We start from the raw sequence: 15,598 nt of genomic DNA on the forward strand, positions 1-15,598 counted from the left end.
AATAAATATAAATTTCCTATGTTTTTTTATTCAGTCATAAATGAAAATTGTTAAATCATAATCAATTCATATATATTTATTTAATAATATATTTTTATATATTTCTAAGTGCGTTTATTCATATATTCCTACGTCGTGTATCATTGTTATTATGTATATATTTTTAACTTTAATGCTCAAAATATCAAATATTCTTCTTTTTATCTAATATTATTCTTTTAGAATAATATTTAAATAATTCTTTAAAAATAATTTATTCTTTTTGTTTATTCGTATGTTTTTTAAAATGTTCATTCCACAGTAACCTTCATACAGTAAGACTTGGAAATCATTCTTATTTGATGTATAATTTATATATAATCGTGTTATACATATATAGCTAATAATCGTAATGCAATTATAAAATTATATAATAATAAATAACATGAATTAATTGGTTATGTGCGCGATTAAATCTTTAGTTAGTTAAAAAATTTATTTTTATTATTCATTCTTGAAATTGTAAAATATAGAAAGACAAAGATAGGATAAAATTAAAAGCCATCTCAAGATCGTCGCAAATGAAATGTACAGAGAGAACAGAATGTAATGAGAGAAAGATGAAAACGTGCCATCAACGCCATCTCTTAAGTATTAAAAACATTTTCCCAAAAGAAGAATATTTTAAAATTAGAATTGAGAATCAGTGCCACCTCTTGTTTACTTTTAAAGATGATCCTTTAAAGAGATTTCTTCGACATTCAAGAGAAGGCGCAGTCTATTCTATTATATTCATATTTCTCACTTTTTTTTCTATTCGTTATATATGTATTTCATTCGTAGCATTGATATAACACTGATTTAAATATTTTTATCCTATCTCCTTCCTGTCACTATTTCCTCTCTTTGTTCCGCAAAATTTATACGCTCCAGAAACAGCGAAAATCGATAATATAGGAAATGACGAAAATAATAAAAGAATTTGCGTATTCTTAAATTGAAAATGATTGTACGATACAGTGGTACTAACATTTAGTGGATAAAAATTGGTATTCGTATTGGTATTCATATCATATTCATTAAATATTTTTAAAGATATTTTATTCTCTTTATTATCTCTTTAAATATAAACAAATTCGATAAATGAACATACATAATAAATAAATAATTATACAATTATAGTTTTAATTTTTATTTATCGAATAGAGATACGAACGGATCTATAGGTTTTTATAAAAAATTAATTATATTATTTAAATATATATATTTTTTCTTATTGTATTGTTATAAAATTTGCTCGCGTTTATATAGTTTATATAGCATATGAACATTTGATTTAATTTTTTTCTTTTTTTTAGTTACAAAATTTTTTCTTATCGGCTAATTCATATGATCATATTTATCGTAGTGATATGAAGTTATTACAGCTATAAATTTATGATACAAACTTTATATCCTTTTGTTCAATTTTAATACCTGAATAGTGACTAAAGATTAGTTAAATCTAAGTAATAAAGATCAATCGTGAAAAATATAACCGTAAACCTTTTATAAATATCTCGTTATTATTATTATTCAATTGTGAATATCGTTTATAAGAAATTTTAAATTATATATATATACTCTATTCATTAATTACAACAATATTATATTATGCAATAATAATACAACAAAAAGCGTATAAATAACGTTTTTTAAAATTTTTATATAGAAATATTATCGAATGAATCGTTGAATTACAGAGATTGTTATTTATCTGAAATGCATTCTCATGATTCGTATTCCGTTATCGCTTCGATGATTTCGATGAATTAAAACTGATGAAATAGATTACGAGAGAGAGAGAGAGAGAGAGAGAGAGAGAAGAAATTTATTTTTTTTGTAACAATAATTTTATCGAAGTGAATCAATTATAATTACATGTTTAAGAAATTTTATCGATCGTGGAAACAGATAAATAAATATTGCAAGTAAAGTAAAGAAATAAGTAAAATCTGTCATGTTTCATTCAACTTAACGTTTATATAAATATTTTCGAAATCATGTATAATCCCATCATAATCCCACATGATTTCAAACGAAGGAAAAAAAAAAAAAAAAGAAAAAAAAATCAACAATAATCGAGATATACGATTTGATAAAAAATTGGAGAAGAAGTAAGGTTCGTTCCCATGGATCGATGAAATTCGATTGTCTTGCGAGGTTTGCGCGCGCGAGGGGGATGCTAAACAGCGCGGTTTGTTGCGCATCGACGCCTCTCGTCTCCGGTTGGAAACGTTTTCACTCACTCTCGAACGTTCCGTTCATATTAGTCTCCAAAGAAATTTGAATAACAATGTCAATGAAGAAAGGGACATTTTTTTGAAACGCTCGCGCGAAATCGTGGAACGAACTCCTAGGTGTACAGTGTTCAAGGTGAAAGCATTTCAGAGAGCGAAAGAGAGAGAGAGAGAGAGAGAGCGAGAGCGAGAGCGCGAAGCGCGAGAACGCGAGAGCGAGAACGAGATAGATAGATAGATAGATAGAGAAAAAGGGAGATAGATAGAGAGAGAGAGAGAGAAAGTTAGAAAAAAGATGTCGAGCGAGGAAGAAACGAAGGAAATCAGGGAGACGACGAAAGAAGGAAAGGAGACTGCCGAAGAGGATCTGCAGATATTCGAAACGCTTTGTATATCGTCGCCCGGAAAGGTCTTATCCGTCTGACCACAGATGCACCTTTTTTCCTTTATTTTTTATTATCATTGAATCGCTATACGCACTACATTGCTTTCTGCATTATTTTACATTTCGACGTTCACTTTGTGATTAATGCACGAAAATTTCCTCTACGAGGAAAGAAGATAGAGATGGAAGAAAAGAAAACGAAATTTGCCAATTTTATTTTATTTCCTTCTCGATCCACGATTTACTTAGCGAGAAAACGCGTGTTCTTTTTTTCTTTTTCTTTTTCTTTTTTTTTTTTCGTATACGATCTTCGAACGAGGAAAAAAAGATGAATTTTGATTTTATTCCTTTCGGAAGAAGGATCGAATTTTAATTAAACTCTTCGTTCCCGTTGGCACGATAAATAGAGAAATACACTTCACATTACTCCATTGTCAATGTGCATGCTCGATATGTACCTACATAACACTATTCGTGTCGCGTTTCTTAAACGTATTGACTGGCGCGTTGAAACAAGGGTTGGCTCGGTTGCCATAGCGTTGGCATAGAATCGATTCTACCTGTCGCCTTTATCGGTCGCCTTTTCCTTCGTCTACCTTCGTTCATCCTCGGTTCCTTTCGCGTCTACGCGCGCGCCAAATGTAAAATCGACTTTTTTTTTTTTTTTTTTACTTGATTTCTTGATTTCTTATTTTCAATCACCATATATCGATAATCGATAAAGTAGAGTGGAAATTCACGTTGAAACCCACGGGGAGGCGTGACAATAAATGCATAACGTTTAAACGAACGTAAGAAACGTAAGTTTTTACATCACGCGAAAGAGATCATCGAAATTTTCTATTTCATCTTTTCCTTTTATTAAACTTTGAAGAAGTTTTTAGTTTTTTCTTTTCCTTTTTTCGAGTTTTCGTTATCGGAAACTTCTTTCGCGAATCCTCGCGAAATAATCACGCGAGATTAGAGTGTGCAGATGGCACGGCTAGGATAGAATATCGATCGAAGCGAGCGCGTAGAAATAATATCGACGGGATTTTACTTGTAATGATGCAATATTGAATATTCACGTATAATACACGCTTACTTTTAACACACGCTTATCACGATTCGCAACCTTACGAATTGTGGGAGATATTATTAATTGAAATGTCTGTTGAATGTAATCGTTCAAGGAAGAGGCGATGACTCACGACCTAACGACCACGTTGAGGAGCGAGATAGCAGCTCTCGAATATAAACGGGACAGGCTGATGTCCGAGGTAAATGGATCTCTGATGATGGGGAAAATTTAAATGGTCCAAGTTACGAATCCCTTCGATAATTAATTAATTAATTAATTAATTCGAAAAAACAATGATGTAATAAAATAATTAATATGAGCGTGGCAAAGCATATACGATAAATGCTAAACTTTGTTCGAAATTTCTAACTTTATTTTTTTCAACCAATCCGCTCATCGCAATCCTTCGACTTCTGCTTCAGCTCCAAGAGGCTAAGAATATCGCGAGATCCCGGGATCAACGAGTCGTGGAACTGCAACTGGAGGCTGATCAACTTCGCGAGCAAGCGGCCAGGCAGAATTCCATCGTTTCGAGTTTAAGGAAACGCATACAGGTTGTCCCCTTTCCAACAATTTATATACATGAAAATTTCATACGCTTTTAGAGAAAATTCCCCCCCTCTCTCTCTCTCTTTATCTACTTTCTTTCGCCAACAATATCGAAGAATTTCCGAATAAGAAAAAAAAAAAAACATTCAGGAATCAGAGGAGCGGGAGAGGAATCTTTACGCCGCCCAAGGGAGGAGCGAGATCGCGCTGCAAGGCTTGCAACGAGACTCGAGGTATCACGAGGAGAAGGTTCGAGAATGCGAGAAGAGGATACGCCAATTGGAGCAGGAGGCGTCGGACGAGAGGGAATCGAAGGAGCGGGCCCGTACCAGTTTTCAGGTTTCTCAGATTTCCCTAAATTATTATAAAATCTCGAGTTAAAAATTAAATTAATTATCGAACGTGCTCGAATGGGGGGGTGGGGGGAGAGAAGGAGTTCGCCGGAAAATTGGCGGCCGCGTTGACCGTCGAGTATCGGGAATCCGTGCATCCAAGCCCCGAGTTGGTGAGCCAAAAGGTGGAGGAGTTGGTGCAGGAGGCGAGCCGGCTTCGGGCGCGGAACACGGGCGTTGAGGCGCAGATGGCCGCTCTGGAGGTGGAGTTGAGGGGGTGCAGGGACGCTTTGGAGCGGGCTGTGGCCGAGAAGGAGCAGCTACAACGCCAGATGTCCTCCCAATCGGTCGATTTGGATCGTTTCAAACAGGTATGTATGTATATATATATATATGTATACGAGTGAAAATGCAATGGAGGATGTAATGCGTTCGGTTCGGAAAGGACAAGGAGTGCCTCGAGATGCGGTACAGGGTCGCTGAAAGGGAATTGAACGAGTTGAGGGATAAGTTGATCAGCGCGAACAGAAGCATAAGCACGGCGAGCGGAAATATATCGAATCAGGAGGCGTTGATCGGCCAGTTACGAGGTGAATACATTTATTTTTATTAAATTTTATTAAAGAAAGCGGAAATAAAATTTTCTCTTACGGTTCACTCTTATTTTTAATTTTTAATTTTCGATAAATTAAATTTTGTATATATAATTTTAGACTGAATTTTTGTTCACTTCTGTGAAAATGTTATGAATATTAATTTTATTTTCAAATTTAAAATTTAAAATTTTTATTCAATAACAAAATTTTCTCACAAAAAATGAATCGATTTTAATTTTGATTAATAAAATCGCAACAACTTTCTTTCCAACCTACTGTTACGCAATATCTTCTTCCTCCCCTTATTCTTTCTGTTCACAGAAGATTTGATGCAGCGAGAAGAAAAATGGCAGCGCCTGCAAACCGAGTACCGCCACTTTTTGGAATCGTTGGCGGTGCTGGTGGGCGGGCCGAACAGGTTCATCGAGTCGCAGGAAAACGCCATTAAGGATCGCGTTAGGGAGATCCTGGCCGAGAGCAAGGATCAGGCCATTGTATTTTGATTCTTCATATTTCTCTTCGCACACCTCCGTCCCCCTCCCTTCTTTTCTCTCTCTCTCTCTCTTTCTCCTGTCAATCATGCGATTCGTCACGGAAAAATCTCTCTTCTCCCTTTCCCAGACTATTCAAAATCTTCGCGAGAAGGTGAACGCGGCTGCGGAATCGGCGAGCCGACAGAGCGAACTGATCGAGGCGACGGTGGCCAAGACGCGAAGCTTGGATGCAGAACGGTCGGAATTGGAGGGGAGAGTTCGAAAGATGGAGGCCCAGTTGACTGATTGCGAGCTTGCCAAGGAACGTTCTCGAAGGGACAAACAAACGGTGGATAATATCCCGAAAACAATTTTTCTCCTCTTCCTTTCTCTCTCTGCAAATTCTGCTTATATCTCTCTCTCTCTCTCTTATTTCAGTTCGTCACGTTTTTGGACCGGTTAGGGAAAGCGATGCAGATGGACGAGATAACCGAGGAAATGGGCATCGATCTTCAAACGGAATCGCTGTTGGTTCGAGGCGAGCAATTGGCCAGATTGGAGAGCGACAAGTTGGTGGACAAGGTACAGAGAAGGGGGGAGGTCGAATATTTTTCCATTTTCGCGCGAACACGGTGCACAGAAATTCGGGATTCGCGTCCCGATCCGAAATGTAAATCTCTCTAATCCTTTGCCTCTCTGTGTGTTTTGCGTTCGTTCGCGCGCCGCAAATTGTTTCGATCGAGCGCAGTCCATCCCCTTGCCGAGACGCGAGCGATCCTTCCACGCCATTCTTCCCACCATGAAACAAGTAAGGCTTCATTTTCAGAGCCTTCAGTTTTCTTCGTTAATTCGCGGCAAACATTTTCCCTTCAAACAAACGAAACACGCTATATGTATATATATGTATATATTAGAGTGTTTTATAATAAGTTTCTTTCGCGAGGAATCACTTTGACTTTTCGTATGCAGATTTATCTGTATTAATCTTATAATTTGACAGATTTTTTTGATTTTATGCTTAAAAATTCTAAATACGGAAATATTATTATTTAAAGTTTTATATATATATATATATATATATATATATATATATATATATATATATTGGTTTTTTTACATAATATGAAACATTTATATTTAATTATTTTTAGGAAAATCCGTGAATTTGACGGGTTACAATAACAACAAAAATTTTATGCTTAAAAATTCTGAATACGGAAATATTATTATTTAAACGTTTTATATATATATATTGATTTTTTATATAATACGAAACATTTATATTTAATTATTTCTAGATGTTGTGTAATTATTTTTAGGAAAATCCGTGAATTTGACGGGTTATAATAACGACAAAAATGAAATGAAATAAATGAATAAGAAAAAAAGAATATACCAAGCAAATGACGAGATTGAAGATTGTTCCCTTTTCCCAAAATTGTTGGGCTTTTCTTTGCAAAATATTCCCCCGAGGAAGCGTTTTTATTTCGCTTATGGAATGCATTTATCACGGAGAGAATTTTTTAATAACAAGTAAGTAGATAGAGATAGAGCGAGTTCCGGAAGATGGAACGTTCTAAATTAAACTGTAACAGTCAATGCAACGTTTTTTGTATTCTTCTTGGAATTTATAATTTACCCATGAAAAGATTATAGAGAACGAGTATGATGCTAATATAGTGAAAGGTATTTTGGAAATCTTGTATTGAAAAAATTTATATATATACATCTAATATATATATATATATATATATGCGTCAAGTTTTGTTACGTTGGTATTTATTCGTTTGTCATCCTCGTTCCACTCTATTCCTCGTCTTCTTCTATCAGACGTCGGTGGTCTATCAACTGCAACGCCGCGTGAGGACGCTACGAGAACAATTGCAGCGCAGAGATCTTCACTTGGATCTTCTTCGTAGAAAATTATCCCTCCAAGAGGAGAGCGTTAAGATGAGATCGTTGCTTCAAAATGAAAGGGACGAGGCGTGCCTCAGGTACGTTCATTTCCGTGTTTTCAACGCTTTTCTATTTATATATATATATACATATATATATACCGATCGTCGGTAATCGGTTCGTTTCCAGGGCGAAAAAATTGTCGAAGCAAACGGATCGGTTGCAGGCGCAAATTTTGGAGGAGAGATCGAGGAATCGGGAGTTAAGCGCGCAATTGACCGAGGCCGCTGATTACAAGGTGAGAGATTACGAGATTGCGATAAGCGTTTTTTCTTCCTCCTCTTTGTTTGTCTCTTTATTTGTGTGAAAAAAAAAAAAAACGATAGATAGCCGCTTTGGAGCGGAGTCGAAAGATCGACGAGCTTCAGAAACGATTGGTGGAGAGCGAGATGCTGAGGACACGATACTCGAGAAAATTGAGCATGTTGAAGGAACAAATGAGAAGCGCGACCGAGACCGCCGAACAAGAGAGATCCATCAGCGATCACTCGTTGCAATTGGTCAGGGACGAGTTGGCGCAGGTTAAGCAAAATCTTTCCGAAGTTACGAAAAGGGAATCCCAAGTACGATGCTTTCGGTCGCCATTTCGCCATTTAATTCACCATTCGCTTGATTTGCCGCCAATTTTTCCTTTTGCTTTCCAGTTGCAAAGCTTTCGAGTATCCGTGACGAAATTATTGTCGGAACCGATCTGCACGCCCGATTACGAGATAATCTCGCGATTGCAGAAAATGGTGGCGGCCCATCGCGACTTCACCATGATTTCGCGTAGATACGAGGAACCGTTGGAGACCAGCCCATCCAGATGCACCAGGTACGATTTTTAGTTCCGAATTTGTCAGAATAATCCCCGGTATTTCTGTAAAGAATAATTGTCGTCGAACAGCATACACGCGATGCATCCTCCCAGATCGCCAGGATGCGCACGTTACGAGGACAACGGGTTCGCAGATCCCCCGGATCTTCGAGACATCGAAGACGAGTTTAACAAACGGCCGGTACGAAGCAGCCTTCTCCCGTGACGTCGGCCTATATTTCGATGCTAAACCCTCCTTTCCTTCCTATATATCGACATCTCCGTCCAAGTTTATTGTTTAAAAGTTTTTCTTTTTTTTTTTTTTTATCGAACGTACGAACGACCGTTTCATTTCTCACGCGACGATCGTAGCGTGTTCATTGTTGAACGCGCGATTCGACCGTGTGCGCGTGTGCGTAACACGGAGTCGGCGTGCATAGCGTGTATTGTAGAGTGGAACAACCGCATTCCAGGATGGTATAGACGGTAGAGAGCGAGAAGTGAAGTTGCGCAGTCTGTGCTGCGCAATGCAACGCGAGACGAAGAGACGAAGAGAATTAGTTTGCCTAGTTGCGCGAATCCCAATAGGAAATTCGGTCTATATTTTTCACATCGTTAATTACTCGAAAAATTTACTCCGCATTCTCGAAAATTTTCTCGGGAATATATCTTTTTACGATTATAACGACGAAAATAGGAGATAGGTTTTAAGGAAAAGGATAGTCTTGGGATATAATTTATGAAGGATGTATCTTTATAGAAATAGGTTAGGAAAGAGCATCGTTCAAAGTTTCGGAATTTTATTAGGGAGATGGGGGTGCGTGATTTTGCGGAACGCGTTTCTTGCCTGGAAGAGAAATAAGTGTGCGTGTATATACGTACATGTGTATACGAGCACGAGTTGGTACGACTGGTTAGCCGTGAACTTGGCCAAGAGTGAACTACCTCTTCCTCTGCAGAATCGTGAATGCAAACTCGCGCTAGCTTTGGCCTCCTTCTTATTTCTCGTCTGTACGAACGCGTGCGCTGCAGTTATTTTGAAGGAGACGGGGACCATGTTGTCTCTCGTGATAGCAAGCAACTAGGTATTTGTATATATTTGTATTTCCGTATTTCTTTTTTTTTCATAAACGATTTTTCATTAACGTGATTTAACCATTCGATCAATCGATTTTGCTTAATTACTACTCGAGAATTTATCGCTGAAATTTCTTTACGGCGGATTTTCGTCGTTGAGAGAAAAACGCTAGACGAGAAAAGATAGAAAGAGAGGAAACAATCATTTCGCATCTTTTAATCGAAATCTCACCGATCCCGAACTTCATCGTGAAATATTTGTTTTGCGTAATTTACATTAAAACAACGGATGATTCGCATCGAGTGAAAAATAAAATAATGAAATAAAAAGCGCTGTGTAATATAAAGTACGAAAAAGATGTTTACATCTTATCGAACAAAATCACGCATTCTTCTGTATTCACGCTTGCATTTATCCCATGTGTATCCATGTATCCCATACACACTCCTGCGTAAATATAAATACATACGTATATATCTCTCCTGTTTTGTCTTTTATTGTGCCCCTCTGTCGAACGAAAATATCGAAATTTATTATTTAAGTCCCTTTAGCCGTACGAGCGTATCGTAGACACTTGTACCTTGTACCATGTCTAGCATATGTACGAAAATAGCGATTAGATATACCGTATATCGTATCTACGTGTAATTTGTAGAAGAGGAAATAACCGATCGAGAAGAAAAAAAAGGAGGAAGGTAAAAAAACCGGTATGACGGTATATAAATTTTCAATAAATTGAATTTTGCCACGGACGGAAAGAAAGAACGATTGGACAATTATCGATGGTATTATCGATAGATCGTGAATCATACTCGTCGGTATTATCGTATCAGTTAACCGTTGCTCTTAATAAGTTTTATAAGGGCAGGTAATCGTGCGATTAACGCGCTTATTATAATCGCTCTTCCGGATCTTGGGGGGAAAAAACGCAAAATCACGTCTCGTCAGTAATAATATATATATATATATATATTATAAATCGTGAGAGGGAACGTTATCGTTGTTAAGGTTAATTTTTCTCTTTTTAAGATACTCGTATTATATATACATATATTTTTCGGGACGAACAGGATCGAGTGGGGGAAAATAGTTCTTCGACTTGCCGCAACTCCTTCCGGCTCTGGCTCAGGATCCTCATGAAAGGTGAAAGAGATAAACACTGTCATAAAAAGCAAGCGCAATTTTTCTCTCTTCGCGCTATTTCTTTTTATCGCGTAAACTTTTTTGTTTACGTAGACGCGTAGTCCATGCTTGCATATGTCAAAAGAGAATCGTCCAAATTATCGATTATTTTTCTTTTCCCCGTCAAAAGTGAATTGGAAAAAAGAATTTTAGGAGTCTAAAAAAAAGAAAAGATATAACATTATCTTACCGAAACTGTGCGAAAAAAAATTAATATTGGAGATAAGATATTTTTTTTTATGCGAAAAAAAATATCATATACATTTAAATATAATTGTAATTGTTCAATCAACGATCGTACAATGTAATTAAAAAGATTACGTAAAAATATTACTTATCATTATATATATATATATATAAACATTTTCGTTATATAAAATTCTTTAGAATTTAAAGAATTGATAAAAATTCCAGAATCATTACATATATCGCCTCTCTTCACTGATTTATAATATAAACTGATAAATATAAACGTATATATCTTTATATATATAAATCCAATGACAAAAATAAGTACAACTATTTCAATAATAAGTTTTAATTCCATTATTCGTTAATCTTTCGATCTCGAGTAGAATCTTTCGTCTTCGTAGAAAAATTGATTAGAAGATCGTTAAGAAGATATGATGATAGATTTGCGAAAAGATATGAAAAGACTATTTTTCTATTTCCAAATGTTGCGTATTTAACAAAAAAAAGATGATCTAAATCTAATTTTTATATCATATTAAAAATTAATCGAAAGAGAACATAATTCCTTGCCTTCCTCGGTTTTATATTTTCAAAATAAAACTTTTCTTCTCCCTCGAATACAATTAGAATTTTTAGAGATATACGAGATATATAGAATTACGCGATATCACGTGCAAGATGGTCACAGATAAAGCAACTACAAGGATATTGATATTTTCAATTTTTCTTTTTTCTCTCTTTTTTTTCCTAACTTGTACACGTCAGTAATTGTAATCGTAAATATTAGATATTAATTATTATTAAAGATATTGAAATAGTTATAATAAGAGCGTTTGAACACAATTGAACATCGCATGATCCAATGAACAATTTTCATTCATTCAATTCATATAATTAAAATTTATTCCCTCTTAAAAATATATATATACTCGAATTTATCGATTCAACAGACTTTTCTTCTTCTCTTGGAGAAGAGAAGAGACAGACATAATCGTAGTTGTGCACATGTCAAAAGAGATGATTCGATCTTAAAATTATCGAATTACTTTCTTCCCCTTTTTCTCCCCCCTCCCTCTTTTTCTCATCAAAAGTGAATGGAGCGCGATATATCTTCTTTAATAATTAATAAAAAAGAGCAAAATCATATATATAAATAGCTTATTTTGTATTTAAAATTCTTTCCTTTTTTCTAAGAATTTGTTTTTTCCTACCTAGAATGGAAATACGTAATACAATACTTATCATTGTCAGTTATCGATATACGTATCATCGCGTTTATTTATCGCGCCTCGATATCTTCTGTATCTGATAAAATAGGGACGAGAAAAAATAAATAAGAAAAGAAAAAGAAAAAAGAAAAAAAAGGAAAAAGAATTAGAAAAGAAAAGAAGAAGTGATTTCGCTGTTTCATAGTTTCTAACTAATACGGTTATCGTATATTACACGATAATTATCTGTTTTGCTGTATCGAATAATAAACGGCCGGTCAATCAATCAATTAATAAAAAGGAAAAAAGGGGGAGAGAAAAAGAGAGGAAGAAACGAGTCTGCGCATTTTATTTTATTTTATTTTTTTTTTTCAATGCTTCAATATTTTCGATCCTCGTTCGACAATTGGACGAGGATAAGAGAAGCATATATTTTTCGACATATTTGTTCGAAATAGAACGGGATGGAAAATTTCCTCGGTTCGAAGGATGAGAAGAGAAGAAGAAAGAGGAAAGAAATAATTTAAAAATTCTCATTCGAAAAAATGTTATTATAGAAAATACATGAATCTGTTCAATATATTCATAGATCGGTAATGTGATAATTTTGATATATTATAAGAAAAACGGAAATTAAAGGACGTTTCTTACAAAGTTATTTTTATTAAAAACAATCGTTTTTCTCCCTTACGCGAGACTTTTGCAAAATTTAAATATATATATATATATATATATATATATATATTATTTTTCAACAACACAGAAAATTTGATTTCTAAGAAGGAACATTCTTTTTTTTTTCTTCGATTCATTCGAGATAAGCAGATTTTTTTTTTTCTTTTTCCTATTTGCCAACAAAAAGATAATTCGATTGATTGACGCGACAAAGGAGAGAAAACAGATAAAGGAGAACAAGAAATTAGCGATATACACCACGATTTTTATGTATGCGTTAATCGCGTATCATCGAGGCAGAGATATTGATTAAAGGTATCTATTCAGATAAGGGTAAAGGTTTCTCCCTGATAAGCTTTACAAAGAGTATTTCTACATCATCAAGTTTTGCAGCACTCGCGGATGAACGGCCGGAATATAAACGTGTAGTCAAGTAAACGAAATCGAGAGATCACGACGATGAAAAAGTTTTTCATAATATTGCTGGCCATCGGCCTCGTCTCTCTACAATCCGGTAAAGTATTATGATTATATTTTATCATGTTTAATCAAATTAACTTTTTCTTTCCTTGAACCAAATTTCTTTCTTTCTTTCTTTTTTCTTTTTTTTTTTCAAGTTTATATATATATATATATATAACGTATTGTATTTCATTCTGAATCAGGGGACGCGCTCAAGTGCAGAATATGTAAGGGAAATTGTGATTCACAAAATCAAAATGAAATCCAAGTGCAGGAATGTAGCGCATCGAATGTAGAATCATCGACTTCAGTACCATCGACTCCAGAATCATCGAGTCCAGGAACATCGAGTCCAGGAACATCGAGTCCAGGAACATCGAGTCCAGGAGCATCGAGTCCAGGAGCATCGAGTCCAGAACCATCGAGTCCAGAACCATCGAGTCCAGAACCATCGAGTCCAGAACCATCGAGTCCAGGAACATCGAGTCCAGAACCATCGAGTCCAGAACCATCGAGTCCAGAATCATCGAGTCCAGGAACATCGAGTCCAGGAACATCGACTCCAGCACCACCGACTCCAGCACCATCGACTCCAGCACCATCGACTCCAGCACCACCGACTCCAGCACCATCGACTCCAACACCACCGACTCCAGCATCATCGACTCCAACACCATCGACTCCAGCACCATCGACTCCAGCACCATCGACTCCAACACCATCGACTCCAGCACCATCGACTCCAACAACATCGACTCCAGCACCATCGACTCCAGCACCATCGACTCCAGCACCATCGACTCCAGCACCATCGACTCCAGCACCATCGACTCCAGCACCATCGACTCCAGCACCATCGACTTCAACATCAACGACTCAAAAATCAAAAGGATCGGAAGACAAAGAAGACAAACATTTCATGGGTAAATCAGATATCATCGATATATAATAGTTTTTTAAATCGAATTTTACTATAACTATTATAACGATATGAATTTATTTTATACAATAAAGTGGTTATTTACGAGTGGAAATTTAAATATGTTATATTATGTAAATTAGATTAAATTAATTAATTTGCTTTATATTTTTTAGGTTATTTCAATGATAGAAATGAAAGGAAGCGTAGAAGTTTGCTCAACCGTTTTTCCTCAGAAATAAATGCACGCGCAAATGATTCTACTTTCTATTGTTTTACTATGAAAAGTGAGATATTATTTTCAAATATATAAAATGTTGTTCTTTTTATTTATTTATTTTTTTCTTTTTTTCTTTTTATGGAAATATAATGGGGAAAGGTTAAATTTTTTTTTTTTTCTTTTGCAGATGACGAAGGAAAAATCGCGGAATTGGGATGTACTTCTGACAAGAACATTTGTGAAAATAATGAAAAGTGTATCATATGTGACAAAGATGAATGTAATTCGGCAACATCGAATACTATTTTCGCTTCTATGGTGTTCTCTTTGTCGGTAATCATATTTTTCATGAAATAAATAAATTGTCAATTTATTTATTATAAAATATACTTTTTCGAGAATCAAAGATCGATATCGATCGATTTTCTTCGTTTTTTCGTGATAAACATCGATATTTAATCTAAAAAAAAAAAAAAAATGCAAACAAAATTTTATATATCATTATTTATATAATGTCAAGATTCTATGTTTGTATCTAATTGGCCAATAAAAACTTGTTTTATGTTACCTAAATTAAATTCAAAAACTTAATCAAACTAAAAATTCGATTTGTTTTATGCTGTTTTGAATATCATATCTGACAAAATTAATTGTAAAATTTATAGATACGTACGAATATGAATATGAAATAAAGACATTGCACTTTGCGTTGAAAGTGAAATTAATTGTAAATTGAAAGTTTATCAAGAATGGATGCAAAAATGGTTAATTAGTTGTTTAACGAACGGCCATAAGAGCCATACAAGAGCAATGAACTCGAGAACTGCATTCGACACGTTTCTAATCCTTTTTTCTTTCTTTTTTTTTTTTTTCTTTTTCGAGCTTTCCAATATAAATTTTTTCGATCGTTAATTCTTATCGTTACTTCTCCACGTGACACATTTTCCAATTAATTGCACATACTCTCGAAATTAAAAATGCTTGTACGTAAATAATTAATTTTTTCACGATGTATGGAAAAATTAGAAGAGAAGAGAAACGCGTTGTTTTTCCATTGCTCGTTGTTACAATTGCGAAAAATGCATTTACAACGCGTGAATAATGGAAGATCGGTGCATCGACGGGAGACGATTAAAACGAAACGAATGAAGCGAGAAGGAAGCGAGAAGGAGAGAATATGATAGAGAAGAGGTGAAACGCGATTGCGCGTACGATATTCGGGCGTGCTCGTAACTGATGCGCTTGCCGCGCCTCCTC

General features: G+C 35.3%; 2 protein-coding genes across 3 annotated transcripts; both read left to right on the forward strand.

Annotated features, from left to right (window-relative positions):
* Positions 1-1,928: 1,928 nt before the first annotated feature.
* Positions 1,929-9,966, forward strand: LOC726827 (coiled-coil domain-containing protein 170). 2 transcript variants are annotated; one of them, XM_016911907.2, is made up of 15 exons: positions 1,929-2,667; positions 3,816-3,902; positions 4,126-4,257; positions 4,403-4,591; positions 4,686-4,955; positions 5,030-5,174; positions 5,502-5,674; positions 5,802-6,002; positions 6,092-6,235; positions 6,402-6,461; positions 7,484-7,647; positions 7,739-7,847; positions 7,936-8,172; positions 8,254-8,423; positions 8,496-9,966. In XM_016911907.2, the coding sequence occupies exons 1-15, from the start codon at positions 2,554-2,556 to the stop codon at positions 8,629-8,631; spliced, it is 2,331 nt and encodes a 776-aa protein (XP_016767396.2). In that variant the 5' UTR covers positions 1,929-2,553; the 3' UTR covers positions 8,632-9,966. The 2 variants fall into 2 exon arrangements, with proteins under 2 accessions (XP_016767396.2, XP_001122546.4); XM_001122546.5 differs by lacking the exon at positions 6,402-6,461 and having other exon boundaries at positions 1,931-2,667.
* A 3,147-nt stretch (positions 9,967-13,113) lies between these two features.
* LOC726855 (vegetative cell wall protein gp1) lies at positions 13,114-14,944 on the forward strand. The gene is made up of 4 exons (XM_001122571.5): positions 13,114-13,254; positions 13,406-14,125; positions 14,298-14,408; positions 14,529-14,944. Exons 1-4 carry the CDS (start codon positions 13,200-13,202, stop codon positions 14,696-14,698), a joined length of 1,056 nt encoding a protein of 351 aa, XP_001122571.3. The 5' UTR covers positions 13,114-13,199; the 3' UTR covers positions 14,699-14,944.
* Positions 14,945-15,598: the final 654 nt, after the last annotated feature.

Source organism: Apis mellifera, linkage group LG4 (assembly GCF_003254395.2).
Source record: "Apis mellifera strain DH4 linkage group LG4, Amel_HAv3.1, whole genome shotgun sequence".
NCBI lineage: Eukaryota > Metazoa > Arthropoda > Insecta > Hymenoptera > Apidae > Apis > Apis mellifera.

Excerpts from the sequence above, each read along its gene's own strand:
- LOC726827 (XM_016911907.2), top strand. The coding sequence starts at position 2,554 with ATGTCGAGCGAGGAAGAAACGAAGGAAATCAGGGAGACGACGAAAGAA. Across the intron at positions 5,175-5,501 it reads GTTGATCGGCCAGTTACGAG|AAGATTTGATGCAGCGAGAA; the intron begins GTGAATACATTT and ends TTCTGTTCACAG. Across the intron at positions 7,648-7,738 it reads AGGGACGAGGCGTGCCTCAG|GGCGAAAAAATTGTCGAAGC; the intron begins GTACGTTCATTT and ends GTTCGTTTCCAG.
- LOC726855 (XM_001122571.5), top strand. The coding sequence starts at position 13,200 with ATGAAAAAGTTTTTCATAATATTGCTGGCCATCGGCCTCGTCTCTCTA. Across the intron at positions 13,255-13,405 it reads CCTCGTCTCTCTACAATCCG|GGGACGCGCTCAAGTGCAGA; the intron begins GTAAAGTATTAT and ends ATTCTGAATCAG. Across the intron at positions 14,409-14,528 it reads CTATTGTTTTACTATGAAAA|ATGACGAAGGAAAAATCGCG; the intron begins GTGAGATATTAT and ends TTTCTTTTGCAG.